The 16582-nt window shown below is 46.8% G+C and overlaps 1 protein-coding gene across 2 annotated transcripts; it reads left to right on the forward strand.

Annotated features, from left to right (window-relative positions):
- The first annotated feature begins 265 nt into the window (after positions 1–265).
- On the forward strand, positions 266–15273 carry LHX9 (LIM homeobox 9). 2 transcript variants are annotated; one of them, XM_075509226.1, is made up of 6 exons: positions 266–494; positions 1764–1882; positions 3591–3793; positions 4665–5020; positions 10485–10687; positions 11909–12166. In XM_075509226.1, exons 1-6 carry the CDS (start codon positions 266–268, stop codon positions 12164–12166), a joined length of 1368 nt encoding a protein of 455 aa, XP_075365341.1. The 2 variants fall into 2 exon arrangements, with proteins under 2 accessions (XP_075365341.1, XP_075365342.1); XM_075509227.1 differs by lacking the exons at positions 266–494; positions 11909–12166 and adding an exon at positions 15217–15273 and having other exon boundaries at positions 1709–1882.
- Positions 15274–16582: the final 1309 nt, after the last annotated feature.

Consider the following 16582-nt stretch of genomic DNA (forward strand, 5'->3'; position numbering starts at 1 on the left):
AACGCATTGATTTCCATCCAAAAGGGCTAATTACATTACTTACAGTAAATAGCAGCCCTGCTGTCCAGGGTCTAGTGTGCCAACAGAGAAAAAAATCCCGGCTTATTTCACTTGATTGACTTCATCTTTGTGTGAAATTTTGTTTTATGAGCTGTATTCTGGCACTCGGAGGAATGTAGCAACATTCAATCTGCAAATAACATTAATTTTAGCTACTTGGGGGGAAGGAGAAGGGAGGAAACTGGCTGCCTGAATCTTGGGTTACATGGAAGAGGTGACTCGAGGAGCCCCTGAGGATGTCTCTGGGATGCTTTGGAAAGGAAGTGGGGGCTGGGGTACTTCTTTCGCTAGTCGCGCTCGGGTTTGGTGTGGAGCGTCCCCCAGGGAACAGGGAGCGCAGAACTGCCGCCAGGAAGATCCTTCAGTAGGGATCGAGGTGTCAGGAAACAGCCGGCAGCTGTTCCAGGGAAAGGCAAGGAAGAGTGGTGTGAGAAGTAAGTAGGAAAAAGGGGAAAGGCGGCGAGGGGGAGCAGAGAGAGAGAGGTTAGCCGGGAAGGAATGCATCGCCCAGTCCCCTGCGCAGAACGATCGCTCGCAGCCCGAGCGCAGAGAGCCCCGCGAGGGCGTCCCCGGACCGCGCCGCTCCGCCCGCCCCGTCGGCGGCCGGGCTGGCCCCGGCTGACCCCCCCGCAGGCTGCTCGCGGAGGGTGCCGGAGGTCCTGCTGCGGGTACGGGCGGGGGTCCCGCGGGGCTGATGCTCCCCGGCGGCAGCAGGGCGGGTAGAGCCCCGGTAAGCGCTCGACCCGCCCGGGAGCGGGGCGGGCGACGCCGCGCCCTCCTGCCTCCGAAGCCCCCGCCCGCCGTCCCGCCTCACCACCCCCTCGGCGGCCGCCGGGCGCGGGGAGCGGTCTGGCCGCTCCGTCCCGCCTGGGCTGCCCCACGACGGCGCTTCTCCGCCCTCTCCCCTTCCCGCGGCCGAGCCGGGAGCGGCGGTGCCAGCCCGCGGGGCTGCGGAACGGAGCTTCCCCCGCGCGGAGCGGCGCGGCCCCGGGGGGAGCGGGGCCCCCGGGCCACCACCCTGCTCCTCGCCGGGCGCTGTCGCCGCCAGCTCCCGGGACTCCGTGTTTGGGGGAGGCAGTAAACCCCACCCCACCCACAGCCCGACTGTAACGTTTGTCACTGCTTGCCCATCACTAGGGGTTGAGAGGAGTATGACAGGTCTTTGTTGTCTGAATAAAAATCAGTGGCAGCTCAAGGGAGAGAACTCCTCCTACTAAATTATCAAAAATGGGCTGGCTTTAGTCTCTTAACAAATTGGACAGAGCTCCGGAAAGCAGCAGTCCCAAATCCAACCTACAGGCACTGGGAACTTTAAAGCAACCAGGGACTGCTGAAAATAGCACTTCTTTTTGCTTTCTTTGTATTCAAAACTAGATCCTTTCCCGACCGATTCTACTGCCCCAGGTCCAAGTCTCTCCAGTCAGGAGCCCCAGCTCTCCAGAACAGTAACAGATCCTTTAGCTCGCTTTTATTATTTTATTTTTAAAATTAATTATTATTACATTTTCTCCCCCTTGTTTGTTTTCTGCACATCTTCAGGAAGCCCTCGGTGCTTGTGCAAAGAGAAGCTCCTATTGCAACCTCCCTCCCTGCGCTGTGCGCCTCGGTGTAAACATTTTGGATGATCTAAAGACTCTGGGGTCTGTATATGGAAATAGTGGGGTGCAGAGCAGAAGAAAATACTTGTCCTTTCCGTCCCCCAGCCATGCTTTTCCACGGGATCTCCGGAGGCCATATCCAAGGAATCATGGAGGAGATGGAGAGGCGATCCAAGACCGAGTCCCGCCTGGCCAAAGGGGGACAGATGAACGGCCGAGAAACGGTAAGAAAGGAGCTGGCACTCTTTGAAAGGGAATCCCTGCAAGCGTGGACCCGCAGCGGGACAGACCCTGGCTGTGGGGAAGAGAAAGGCGCTGCCTCCCCCTGCCCCTTCCCTGCCGCCCCTTGCTTGTCGAGACCCTTCCGAGGCTCCCTGCGAACCCACCGTAACGCTGGGTGCTGTGCCGGCCAGGCTCCGTTACACATTTGTCTAACCAATGTCGTTGCGTGTGCTCTCTGGAGTAACGGGGAAAAATATTTTAACTCGTACCAGGGACGGCTTTCCAGCCCTTCCAGCGAAGCAGCCTTTTGCCCCTGCTCGGCTCGCCGCGGCCGCTCTGCCCCGTCCGAGCAGGGCTGCAGCTGGAGTTTCTGAGGCGGGCTTTCCTCTTTTTGCACTCCTGGCACCTCCTAAATTAAACCGCAAACCGCGACCGCTTGCTTTTCGTAACCGTTTTTGGTCTGAAGCGTGGGATTGATACAAAGAGGCACCGCTCGCTCTGAATGTTATGCCCGCCGACTACTTTGCTGAGCGGTACCATCGCCGCTTTTATTAGCCAAAGCACCGAAGTCTTCACAAATGTACTAACGGGTGGCGGAGAAAGCGAGTGTCACGCTGTGTTTTGTGCAAAGCGAGATCTCCCTTTCTCCAACTTGGAGGGCTTCCGCCGATCGCGCACAAGGCTCTGCACACAAAGTAACGGCCTGCAAAACTGCTTTAAGGCTTTGAGCCATAGGGTCCTTCCCCCTTCTCTTAAATAAACTCCCGCTTTGTTATGTGAGGATTTGCAATGTAAATTCAACTCGCCTTTGCAATTGCTGCAAGAAAAGGGGGCGAGGAACACAACTTCAGATTGGAAAGTGAATGCGGAGTTGCCACTTTAAAACAGTTGCCACTTTAGAACAAGATGTTCGGGATCTTTTTTCGCCTGTCGGTTTATCAGCAAACGCTGCCCCAAGTTTCTCGGCAGAGCTTTTGTCTCCGCCGTCCCTCCGTCTGCCTTTGTCCCGAGCGACACTCCTCGTGGGGAGCAGACTAATGGGAACTTGCAGAAGTTTGCTGATGAAAAGACGCTAGCTGCAGCCGAAACCAGCCTGTGCCACCTTTCTGTCCCCGTCCCTGCCCGGGGTGGTGAGCGTTCGCGCTCACTGCTTTTTACACCATCCACCTGTCTGCTTTCGCCTACTTCTGCTTTAAATGGCCTGGTTTTCTTTAGAGACGGGGTTTTGGCTGACTTACGCACGAGTAAAAATTTACCGGGAAGTCGGTGCAAGCCTGCACCCTCTGCCATAAACTTTTGGTGCAGCAAAGCGGTATTTTCCTACTTTAACATGCCGTCCTTGTGGAGCGTTCCGAGATTAAAATACCAAAGTAACGGGGACGCTACGGACTTCAGCTTCGGGACCTCAGAAAAGCATGGGCTCTGCTTTTTTTACTGAGGCCTAATCAGTTGCCTTCACGTATTGAAATGACGTTAGATCGTTTGGAGAGGTTTAACGGGATAAACACGAAAGCTGGATTGCGGTAAATACTTTCCTGGCGGGGATGGTCCCGGTCCCCCCCAAACTTCCCGCCGGGAGCAGAGTTTGGTCGCAGAGAGCAGTCTCTTTGCACAAGCCCCGGGCCCTGCGCAGGACCCCGTCCCCAGCCCGGACTGCCTGCCTGTCTTTCTCTCCCTGTCTCATCCCCTTGTGGTGTGGTTGTTTTGCAGAACATGCCCCCAATGAGCCCCGAGAAGCCTGCTTTGTGTGCTGGTTGTGGAGGGAAGATCTCAGACAGATATTACCTGCTGGCTGTTGACAAACAATGGCACCTCAGGTGTCTTAAGTGCTGTGAATGTAAACTGGCTTTGGAGTCAGAACTCACCTGCTTTGCCAAGGACGGCAGTATTTACTGCAAGGAGGATTACTACAGGTACAGCAATCAGTCCCCATGGGTTCAAAAGCACGTCCCCTCACAAGGCATTATGAACCGAAACGCTCTTTTCTCCACATGGGCTTTCGAAGGTAGCTTTCCGCAGTCAGCCATTCCTTAAGCCTGTAAACGTGTCCCCTCCGAAAAGTCTCGCGCGTTTAAAAACTGAAGGGACCGACAGGGGACACGCCGACTGAGCGTGTGCGGCGGTGCACACACAGGCGAAGGAGAAGACCTCGGGTCTCCCGCTGCCCTGCGGTTTCCCTCCGTAAATACCAGCGCCAGACCCCACGAAAGTTTCCCTCTGCCCGTAGCTTGCCGGTGTTTCCGGGGGCCGGGGAGCGGGCCCCGGGGCTGGCGCGGCGGGCGGGGCGGCGAGCAGCGGCGGCAGGAGCCCGCCGCCCCTGCCGGCCCCCGGCTCGCCCGCGGAGGGTGCCGGGCGGCCGGGCCCCGGGAGCGGGCACTGCTCAGCCGGGCGTTTCAGCTTTCCCGGCGCCCAGCGGCCCTTCTCGCCCTGGCGCGACCGCCGGGAGAGCGGGGACTGGGTTCCCTCCTTCAGGCGGACGGGCAGCGGGAGGGCTTTTGCAACAGTCCTGCGCGAACAGGTCAGCTTGGCAGAAAGTGCAGGGCGTTTACCCCGGGCCCCCGGTGCGGGCTCCCCGGTGGAGTTCCCGACGAGCCGGAGCTCCGACACCAGGCGGGCCAGGGGCCACGGCCGGCAACAGGGGCCGTCCTGGGACCGGGGAGGGCGCGACCCTGGCGGGGAGAGGCTCCCCGCCGACCTCCCGTGGCCGGGAGGGAAGGTGGGCGGCACTGGGGCAAGGTCTGCCTTTACCTTTCTAGTTGATGCCCACTTTTCCGTTTCCTTCAGAAGGTTCTCCGTGCAGAGATGTGCCCGCTGCCACCTTGGGATCTCAGCCTCTGAAATGGTCATGAGAGCCAGGGAGTCGGTTTATCACCTGAGCTGCTTCACCTGCACCACCTGCAACAAGACTCTGACCACAGGCGATCACTTTGGCATGAAGGACAACCTGGTTTACTGCAGGGCCCACTTCGAGTCCCTTTTGCAAGGAGAATATCCCCCCCAGCTGAGCTACACCGAGCTGGCTGCCAAGAGCGGAGGGCTGGCCTTGCCTTACTTCAACGGCACTGGCACAGTCCAGAAGGGGAGGCCCAGGAAACGAAAGAGCCCTGCCTTGGGAGTGGACATCGTCAACTACAACTCAGGTGGGAAACACACGCCGAACCTCCCTCCCGCTCCTCCAAAACGAGCATTCTCGGGCTTCCCCCCAGCTAGGCAGTGCGCGAGTAAGTCAGCCAGGCCAAATCTTGCTTAACCATTGGAAAATCAAACAAACAGCCCTCTGAGGGTTGGAGCGTTTGCAGGAAAGCTAACAGCAGCCCTCCTCAAAGGCTGTCTTTGCCTATTAGTGTCAAACACCCAAACTTAGCCACTTCCCAGGGTAAAGACAAAAAAAAGGAAAAGGAAAAAAAATCCCAACCCCAAAACCACAGCGTTCTTTCTCTATAGGAACCTCAGAGACACTGTTATCATTATTTGTATTTTATTAGCAAAAAGCACTTCACCAGTTAGACCTCAAATTAGAAGTAACCAAACAGATCAGAAAAAAAAACCCCAAAAACGTTATAGTATATGGCTCCTACAATGCCATTGCAGTATGCGCATAACTCGATATAGATATTCAATTTATAGTAGTTAATTCTTCAGGCTAAATAATCCCGTTTTACCGGCACATAAAGGATCAAACTGTACAAGAGGCCAACGAATAAACGTTGTTCCCTGTAACTAAGCGCTAACAAATGTAACTGGGGAGAATGCTTTCTGCTCCCTCAGCGGTAGGAGACGAACAAGTGTTGCCCCACATTAAGTTTCTTCCCTAACTCCAGTCACTTAAGTACCCAAACCGTGCCTGAACACACAGCGTTAGGGGCCAGAGGTAAAGGAGTTTTAGGTAGGATCAAGCAGCTTAAGCGGCGTTTCACTAGATGGAAGACGGAAGCAGTAAGGGTAAATCCGAATTAACAACCTACCGACTCCAAAAATCATGTTAGCGAAACCTAAGCTCCCCGCGGACGGTAACGAGGAAAGAAGGGTGTGGGAAGCAAGAGTGGTGCAAGGTGTTTCCTTCCCTCCGCAGTGGGGAGCCGTTCCGGCCGGGGCAGGGGGCTCCGGCCCTAGGGCTCCGGCCGGGGCAGCGCCGCAGCGCTGCGAACCGCTGGCCCCGCCGGGGAGCCGGGAGAGGGCTCCGGGCCTCCCCTCCCGACAAACGCAGGTGGACAAAAGCGCACCGGTTTCGGCCCGGAGCTCTCTCCTCCCCAGCCAAGTTCAACCCGCCGCCAGTGAGAGTCAGAAGCGAGCCCCCCCCCGCCCCCGCCGCCCGCAAACCCCTCCGTCCCTCCGCCCGCACCTCCGCCGGGGCTGCGGTGCCGCGGGCTCCAGCTGGGAGCTGGGTGGCTGTGCGAGGCTATTTCATCTCCTCTGGTGCGTAGACCTTGGAGCCAGGGTAATCACTGCGCTAATTGTTCCTCGTTAATTGAAGATGACATTGGAATCCCTGGCTGCGGAGCGGTTTCCAATCAATCCTGAAAGCTGCTAAAGAACAGGGAACCTGTAGCGCAGCCAGGATTCGTTCGGTCCCGGCTCCGAAGGGTGGATTTCCCGCACCCCCGCTCTCCGGCCTTTGCCATCTCTGACCCGCACACCGTCACCCAGATTCCCCAGATCCCTAAACTGATGTATTTCTAGGGACAACTTGTCGTTACAATTAGGACCAGAAACTAGGGAAAGATGAAAAGTTGTGCATGTGATAAAACACCCCTTAAACTTCAGGTCAGGACTCGAGACATAATTTGCGAATGCGGTCGTAGTTTTGCTGTGCTACTCTTAAAACTCTCCTTCTTTACAACGACGGGGCATATAAGATGTACCACTGACTCCAAACGAGATGAAAAAGCACTGCCCGTTATGAAAATACAGCTCATTTTACTGAGATCTCACAGGATCCTCCAGGCAACGGAGCGGGGTGTGTGTGTGTGTGTGGAGGGGGAGAGCTGCTCTAATCTGATGCTGTGGACTCAGTCTAGATGACTGAGAAATTTGATCCGTTAGGGCCGTGATTTTTTAAAAAAAGTATTATCTATCAATGTCCAGGGTTGACACATGTCTCGAGAAAATACAGTTTGCAGCCAAACTGTGCATCCGGTGCAAACGGCTCCAGCCCATTGACCCACTGCGCTCCAGATCCGGGGGGAGGAAAGCGAACCTCTCAGAGTTACGAAATGACTTGCCGTAGATGAAATCGCTTCTCGAAAGACAAAAAAAAAATCAAACTTCTAAATAATTGGCAGCCACTTTCCTACACGCATTTTTCGTTCCCTGCCCTGTGGTCCAGTAACTGCTCTTGCACGTAATGGTTTACGAAGGGCAACGAGTCCACGGGAAATCAGATGTCGGACACACGACCGCCGCCTTCCGAGGGAGAAGCGGGGCGCGGGCGGGCCCCGGCGCGCACAGCCCGCCCAAGGCCCGCCGGCGGGACCCTCCTCCCGGGCCTCCGCTGCGCTACGCGCTGCCCTCCCGCACGGCGGGCCAGCCGCAGCCCCCGCGCAACCTGCCCGGCGCGGCCCGCAGCGCGGCTTGGGCTCAGAGCCGGCGGGGGTGCGCGGGGCCGGTGCAGCGAGGCGCGCAGCGGCGCGGTTCTCCCCTCCCTCCCCTCCCCTCTCCTCCCTCCCCTCTCCTCCCCTTCCCTCCGGGCCGGGCTCCCCGGGGCCTCCGCGGCTGGGACGGGAGAGCCGAGGGGCGGCGGCGCGGCCCTGACCCGCGCATCGCCCGCCTGCGCTGAAGCGCTCCCGCGCCGGGAGACGGCGCTCCGCCTCCGAGCAGCCAGCCTCGGAGTTACGGCAGGAGTTCACTCTTGTCACTCGCCGTTCGGTGAGAACCACGCATTTAGCTTCCCCGGTCAACCAGGGCGGTATCCTACCGAAACAGCCGCACCCCGGGGTGTCCATATCGATGTGGCAAGCCACTGCGGGAAACGAATCCGACCTTTCAAAACGCAACTCTGATGGAGCGAACAACTTCGCCAAGCTGAGCATAAACATACGTGCGCTCGCAAGCGATCCGGCAGTACCTGCCTCCGATTTGCGTGCACGTTTTGTTTCAGGGGAGCTGAGCACAGGGCCAGAAAGGAAAATCAGATTCTGCTGCCGGATCTACAACAGCGTTTTATTCTGTATTTTGTTTAGTAGTTTAATTTCTGTTTCTTAGCTCCTCGGTTGTAAGGTGGAAACACAACAATAAATAACGCAAAATGTTACGAGGTAAAAGCCATTCATACTTGCGAGCTGTCTGGAATTAACGTGAAAAATGGAGAAACTATTCAAAAGTCCTTAAAACATTCAGGGCTTTCTCTATATTACCTCTTATATCATAGAATTAATATGTACTTTGAGGGAAACTGTTGACTTACAGCCCACAGGATATAGAAATGAGATGGTGAAGAAGATTTCTCTAGGAAAATATTTTACACAGCTGTTGCTCAAAGAGCTGTTTACTTTATTTCATTATATATATACGTGTGTGTGTGAAAAACTATGAAGAGTTCGCTTGAAGAATTCTTGGCAATAAGAAGCAAACTGTTCTAGCTCTTTCCAAAGCAAAATTAAACAACCCCCCAATCCCGCTGCAAAGAAATGAGCAATAATGTCTTGCCCCATTTTTTGCTTCCCCTTAGTTCTCCAGGCAATAGTGTAAGACTCCGCTCTACGATGTGGCCAAATCACATAATGCTGTTTCACCCATGTAAAATAGAGTGAGCTAATCGTTGTATAAACTAGGATCGTCTAAGGATGCTTGGAGGCCTCTCCCCATTTTCTCTTGAAAATAAAAGCCAAAATAAAGTAGATCGCAGACAAAAAAGTAGATCACGGAAACAAAGGCAGTAAGCAGGACAGAGGAGCCCGAGGAAGTTTGCGTTGCTGCTGTAAACTTGTGCGACCCAAGGAAAACAACACAAACAAACAGCTTGCAACTGTCTGAAGTAAAACCTGAGGACTGAATTCTGGTACTCTGACTTATGTCAGCTCATAAGTTACGGCCCACGTAGTTTGACTGAAGGCAGTGTGATTGCTTGTGAAAAAAAGTAGTAAATACAATCCAAATCTGGTCTGAAATTGTTTTTAAGGCAACTTTCAACTCCTGGTATTTTCAGAAGTGTCAGCTTACTTTGTCTGAAAGTGCAGATATACTTCTTACCAAGACTAGAAGCAAATCTAGCTATAATTAAATATTCACCTGATTTTCTGTCAAAGTGTTGTCTTACCAGCATCTGTTCGTGTTGACTTGTCTTATAATTCAAAAGAGAAAACACCTTCAAGAAGCTTTTTATTTTCTCCAGGTTTCAAGTCGCTTTGCCTCTGTTTTTAGCACTGTCAACACCAGTCTCTCTGTATTGTGTGCTTTCCCTCTTTCTCCTTCTCTCTCTTTTTTTCTTTTTTTTTGAGAAATAGGGATCAACTAGGCCTAGTAAAGGATCCAGTAACTATTGGAAAGCAGTTCAAAAATTCAAATGAGCAACTAATGAAACTTGGTCTAGTTTACGGATATTCTGAAACTTTTTAAATTAGCTGTTCCTTAATTAATATTCCCTGCTATGATGACACCATTAATTTTCTCCTGTGGGACTGTGCTATCTCTATAAAATGAGATCCTATAAATTGGTAACCCAATATTTTTTCAGCTGAAAGAAAAATACAGATATCTTTCTTACTTTTTTTTGCCAATACTGTCATTCCTTTCCCCAATATGAAGTAACGATGCCACGGTCCCCAAACAGCTACAATTCTTGTGTACAATTCACACCCATAAAAGTGTAATCTGAAACAAATTCATCTTTCATAGACACTTTGAAAATCCTGAATCAGGGAAACTCTTTTAAAGTTTTGAGCCACTAGTTGGTTGCTTATAGAGACGTCCTAAATCAGTACCAACTCAGAGCTGCTGCTGATTGGGGTTGAGATTGAGCGACTGAATCAAGCCTTGACGCAACTGCTTTCTAGACATGTTTTACAGACGAAGGTCTTTGAGCAGTTCATATAAACTCCCAGGCAGAGTCCAAAAGCATTTATTTTATCAGCAAAAACCTCCAGATTTTATGCTTTCTTGATGAACTGTCATAACAAACTTTCCTGCTGTACATCTCTTTTTATAGGTGCTTGTGATTTGGGGGAAAAGCTCAGGAACATTCAAAATGCTCGTTTGACCTTTATTCTTCTCTCAAGCTAAGAGTGTTTCAATGAGTGAGGTTTCAAAATCTGAATGAGATTTCAAATGACTCTTTGAACGCCCAAAGCAAAACCATCACCACAGGGAAAAGACTTATTTGAAAATAAATGCCAAAGGAGAGAGAACTTTCTAAGTCCGCCCTTAGTAGGTACAGGCCCAGGGGACACAGCATGTTTTAAGAATAGGAAAAGGTCATCTTCTGGATCTTTTTTGTCTCATTTAATTACCACATCTGTACTTATCCTTTTCACTGTCTTAGCCCTTCCTTCCTTGCTTGCTTGCTTACTTCCTTCCAAGCGGTACGTGACTTAAGATTTTTGCCTTGATTCATTCATCCTACACGACGCGTAGCCACTAACTCCTTGTTTCATTTTGTTTATTGAACAGGTTGTAATGAGAATGAGGCAGATCACCTGGACAGAGACCAGCAGCCTTATCCCCCATCCCAGAAGACAAAGCGCATGCGCACCTCCTTCAAACACCACCAGCTTCGTACCATGAAGTCCTACTTTGCTATCAACCACAACCCAGATGCCAAGGACCTCAAGCAGCTTGCCCAGAAAACAGGCCTGACCAAGAGAGTTCTGCAGGTAAGAAGCCACATCACAGGCTTGACAGAATTTTCCCCTACCCCTGCCAGTCAACAGCATTTCCCTGGTGTGTAACAATAGCGATATATGTAGAAATACTTTTGCTAGGTGTGTCCCTAGTGGGTGTGCAGAGGGGTACGGTATTACATGGCAGGAGTGCCGAATGTACGCCCTACCACCCCAAGGCAGCCAAATACTAAAACGTGATTTGTAATTAGTTGCATCCTCAGCATGAGGAAACTGTCTCCAGAGTCTACCACCCCAGTAGATATCCTGGGATCTGTAGTCTCTCAGTGGTGACCTTATTAAGGGGAGAGGTAGCAAATCTACTCATTGTACACACACTGGGTGAAGCCTTTGGGCTCCCCTGAAGTAGTTAATGTGGCCCCTCAGTGAGCAGATCCCCCGACATGTAGGAAGGAAGCTTTGCCCATTATGATCCTCCAGGACCAGCTGGCTCCCTCTCTCAATAGCCTGTTAGACAAATGTTATCATTAAGGGACTAGACAGTAAAAAGTCACTTCCCTGTGAAGGACAGCCTAGCAAACTACATTTAAAAAAATCCCTATACAGTGTGTGCTAGTGAGGTGAAGTTAAAGCGAGGTGTGTATTGTATACAGAGTGCCAAAGAAGGGCAGCGATCGAGATAGAAGGAGAATCTATTAGCAGCAATTCCTTGTCCGTGTTACATGTCACCTAAAACATTTTCAGTGAATCTTACAGAACAGAAAGACTAGGTGACCCGTATCAACAATCTGTATGATAGGGATGGTGTAACTACCCCTCCTTCCTCTTCAGTCTTTTAAAATGATCAAGACGAACTTTCAGCCTTGGCAAAAATCTGCTCGTTCACCCTTCGCCTCAATCTTTATCACGTGTCTTGACCCGAAACCTACCCAACCCAAGCGTGCACTACATGGCCATCAAGAAGGTTGCTTTCCTTGGGTGAGCGAGCGAGCAGATTTTTCTTAAGACTGCTCTGTGAGGTCCGCACACCGGGCTGCAACGTTCCAGTGAGCGCCCGTAGCGCTGGGCCTTGTAGGCAGGGTCCCGCCTGTGAAAGAGTCGGTACCACCAGTAGCAAGAGAAGCTGTAGAGTGACTTAGTCAATTTGCCACACAAAAACAAACATCAAAAAATGGCTTAAAAGCAAGAACAAAGACAAAAATAAGCAAAGCAAAACAAGCATCGGTAAAGAAATCAATTGGGATTGGTTTGCAGGTTTGGTTTCAAAACGCAAGAGCCAAATTCAGAAGGAACCTTTTGCGGCAGGAGAATGGGGGTGTCGATAAAGCTGATGGCACCTCACTTCCGGCACCGCCCTCAGCAGACAGCGGCGCACTCACTCCACCCGGCACTGCGACCACTTTAACAGACCTGACCAATCCCACTATCACTGTAGTGACATCAGTGACCTCTAACTTGGACAGCCACGAATCCGGGAGCCCCTCACAAACTACCTTAACGAACCTTTTCTAACATTTCCGTTTTTTTTTTTTTTTTTTTAATTCTTACTCTTCTTCTTTATTATTATTATTATTATTATAATTATTATTTTTATTATTTTCAAGCCTTTTTTTAAAAAAAAAATAACAAACCCACAAAATATTTGGGAAAATAAACAGCTTGATGTGTAGCATCTGCAGCCACTTGGCAAATGAGTTTGAAGTAATATGTTGCTATAATAAATGAACATTTATTGTTGTTAAATTGTACTCAAATTTTTAAAATTCATCAAATAACTGAGGAGAAGGTTATGAATCATTCTAACAAGTGCCTCTTAAAATTGTATGTTATTTATTTCCAGAACCTTGAAAAAAACGATTCCTACCAAAAAAAAAAGAAGATTCTTTTCCCTCCTTGATAACCAGATAAAAATCAGTTTAATTATAGCCAAAAGAACGCTGCTTCAGGATTGTATGTTCACTTACAGCATTTAAGAACCCCCAATTTAACTTTATTTTTATAACGCATCTAAAAGTTTTGTATGATTTATTTTTTAAGTGTTGAAAAATAAATACAAAATGAATTAAACTAATCATTGAAACGGTCAGACTGCAAGTGCCAGTGCTTTTTTCTAACGCATTAGTCACCAGCCTGACCCTCCCTGAGCACTGGGGAGTCTCACTGGGATAGCTAAACGCTCCTCTGCCAGTTCTTCACCCAGCTGGGACGTCCTTGGCCACCACTGAAAGCCGTGCCTGCATGGAGGGCTTGGAGAGAGAGACCCAGTGATGAGAGAGCATGTGGGTGAGGATGGCAGGCTCAGGCTGTTGGTCTCCAAAATTGTGTCCGGTACATTAAGGAGGCAAGATCCGGAAAACACCCTCCAGAATGAGCTCACTCCTATAAGGATATTATTAAAGTAATAACAGCAGAGGAACAACTCAAGTGAGGAGTCCTACTGATGGGAAATATCGCGTAGGGAGGGCTTTTCATTTTTGTCTGTCCAGCAGCTCTGATTTGGAATTAAAGAAAAAAAAAAAAAAAAAGTGCGGTTCGCTACACGGCCTTGATGCCGTACCATTAAAGCAAGCAGGAGGTTGCCCAGCTACTTTAGTGAGAACAAAAATAATTCCCAAGAAGACGTATGCATGTGTACTGTTAAAATGAGTTTTTGATAAATCATACTTTTTTTCAGGGAAATGGAAATAAGCAAAATATAATTTATTAAGATGTTTAAGGAAAATATTTCAGCACAATTTATTCTTTACTGTTTTGAATTCACTTTAGATGTTTCCTGAGATTGTACCAGACACTTTGTTTAACACATGAAATTAAAATCTTTAGTTCATTAACATCTCTAACATATACTTTAACTTTTTAAACTTCATATAAAAGAAAAAAATGTTAGCAAAAATTCTTACAAAAACGGGAATTGGCAGTGACTAATTTTAAAGCAGATAAACTCAGAAGCCTTGTGGATGCTGATCTGAATACATTTCTTAGTTTACAATAGTGATCTTTCTTTTTTTAATTTTATTTAAGCTAAAAGTCTGAATGGTCTGGGCAGTGGTGAATGTTCATTTGTATCCTTTTATTGTAGTTGAACACCAATTAGATTGTGGAGAGTCTCAGAAACAAAACCGAACGAAAACCAGTCAAGATCTATGTCTTGCTTTTAGTGGATTGTTAAGAATAACTTTGCACATATACCCCACTTTTTAGACACCATCAAATCTCTTTTTTGGTGGTCAAAGTGGCTATTTAATATATTTTAAAGGTGTCCTTTTTGGCTGTATAAACGTGTGGTTACATATTGACAGTTCACTGCCCACATTAAAGTGCATTATTGTAATTTTTGCTCAGGGTTTTTAGAAAATTAGCACAGAAAAGTAGCTTATTTTTAAAAAAAGATGATGGAAGAGATGTTAACACTGTAATAGAAGAAAGGTGTGTTTGCCATTATATATTTAGCAAGTATGGTTATCATCTTCTACGGATATTAAATCTTGACTTTTCCTATTTCTATTACCTTATGGGCATTTACCACTAACCAGACCAAACGACCTTGGTAAGGCTGAGATCTTTATTAATACACTTTTACAGGTAAAAATATTGATACTTATAAATTTTGTTCTTTGACAGAACAATATATGGTACTAGAGATCTACTTTATTAAGTAGACTAATTAAAACTCAGTTCTACTATGTGCCTTATGATATACCTTGGGAGTAAGTTTGTGAAAAATCAGGATATATGTGTTGTTTGTTAAATTAACTGTTTTAAGCCCTTTTGACACCTCACTAGTTTTGTACTGTTTTACCTCTTATTTCTGAAACTCTTTTTATGGTGTATCCTGTTAGAGGGGACAAACATGTCATAGAAAGCAGTTGTGCACTCTTTCAGATATAGTTGATAAATCCAATAATCTTATATATTGAGCTTCGTGTTTATAGTACAGTAAGTGGTCTAGCAAAATTGTCCATGTTTCTTTGTTTATTGATAAATGCATTGTATAGAAACTATTTCCCCTAAATATTTATGGACCAAACAATTGTGATATATCCTATTAAATTTGTGTGAATAAACCATTTTGAATCTAAGGAGTTTTATTTCCCATCAGTTTTTTTTTTGGTTTTGTTTTTGGTTTGGTTTTTTTTTTTAATTTAAAGTCTACATGTACCAGTGCGTCTCTTTGCTTTTACGGTACCTGTGAACAATTGGTATGAAACACGGAAACACGGCCTTTTAAATATTTTAAAATATGGTTCCTTCTTAGGTTTTCAATTTCTTCATATTCAATGTATATGCTACTGCTGGTGCAATTTAGTTTTTAGCCTTTTAACCCCCTTTTTTGACCATGCAAAGTAATGCCCCACTGATTTGATATTGAAACCCTGTCTTAGACTTCTAAAACAGCCAGAAAACTAGCAGCTAAAGTAATTGCATGACAAATATAACCTAAATAATATGATGAAATGAATCAAGATTTAATGCTAGGTATATTGAACACAAAATAGCATTGCAGACCCCGAAAAGCCAGGTTGCTCTGTAGTTTAATAAATTGTCACTATGATTTCTTTCAGGGAGAACAAATCATGGGGCATTACAGCCAAACATCCCGACGTTTGAAAATTCCCTAAAGTATTAAAAGAAGGGGAAAAGTTTGATCGGAAATCCACTGCAGTGAAGACAAAGACAATATTAGGTTATGATAATCATACATTTAAAAATCTATTGAGCCAAAAAATAAAAATAAAAGACTCGATGTCATTTCCTGAATGTTAACAAAACATATGTTATTTTATGGTGTCTAATTAACAGAACTGAAGGCTTCAACAAATTGTGTGGTATTAAAAACAAATTTAGAGAAACTATGTATAAAACCAGAGCAACCTGGCAGCAATCTACCCAGCCCATATTCGAAGAAAACTTTTCTTTAAAAAAAAATCACATTTGTCAAGCACAAGTACTTGTAAAATAAAACCTGAGTGCATTCATTCCACTTGCTTGCTAATGTGTACTAGTCATATCTGTTAAATGGATTTTTGTAAAGTCAAAGAGAACTTTTCACTCATTCAAGATCATAGGAATCAAAACCCAGTAACTTTAGTACTATTGTTTCTGAATTCTTTTTTTTAAAATGAGACAAATCTGCATGCACTTTTCCATCTGTCACATATAGTGTACATTTCTGTATGATGAATTTCTCTTTGATGTTTCTTGTATAATAGCTTTCATTAATAAACATTTTATTTGATGCAAACATAGTTAACTTTATGTAAACACATAGCTAATTGTTCCAACGAATTTTAAATTTTCTTTTGAAAAGAAGCAGTACAGTGCAGTTCCAATATGTTATATATATCTAAAATCACAAAGAATGAGGTAGCAATACTGTTGCACAGCGCAAAATCATTTCCTTTGGTGTTAACTTTTTAATTTTTTAACTTCTTGTATAAAACTGACATGTTTTAAAAAAAAGTTCCCATCAACATCAACAATAAAACAATCCCCAAACTCTTCACCAATATAAGAAAACATAAGCAGTACAGTATGTAAAATCCTCAATGACTTTTAGAGTACAAGGATATAATTTGTGGATCCCTGAGCTGTTTACATGGTCACTATGCAATGAGCAAGTATGTTACAAAAAGTTGGTCCTAAGATTTCCAGTCCAAATCACAGATGATTTTTACAAGCCAACAAGCAAGTGTAACAATAACCAATTCTTAGTAATGAGGTTTTGTAACTGTTAAGCAACTATTTGCAGAAAGATTTTTTAAAATATATTCCTATTTAGCTGTATAGCCAAAGCGTATGTTAAACAAATTAACATATAAAAGACTTGCCAGAAAATCTTTCATTAAGATGACATTTTTATTATATACTAATGAACCCTATGTAAACAATGTAACTTTTATGAATGATGGACATTAAATATTTCACTTA

The sequence above is a fragment of the Mycteria americana genome, chromosome 7 (assembly GCF_035582795.1).
Source record: "Mycteria americana isolate JAX WOST 10 ecotype Jacksonville Zoo and Gardens chromosome 7, USCA_MyAme_1.0, whole genome shotgun sequence".
NCBI classification, from domain to species: Eukaryota; Metazoa; Chordata; class Aves; order Ciconiiformes; family Ciconiidae; genus Mycteria; species Mycteria americana.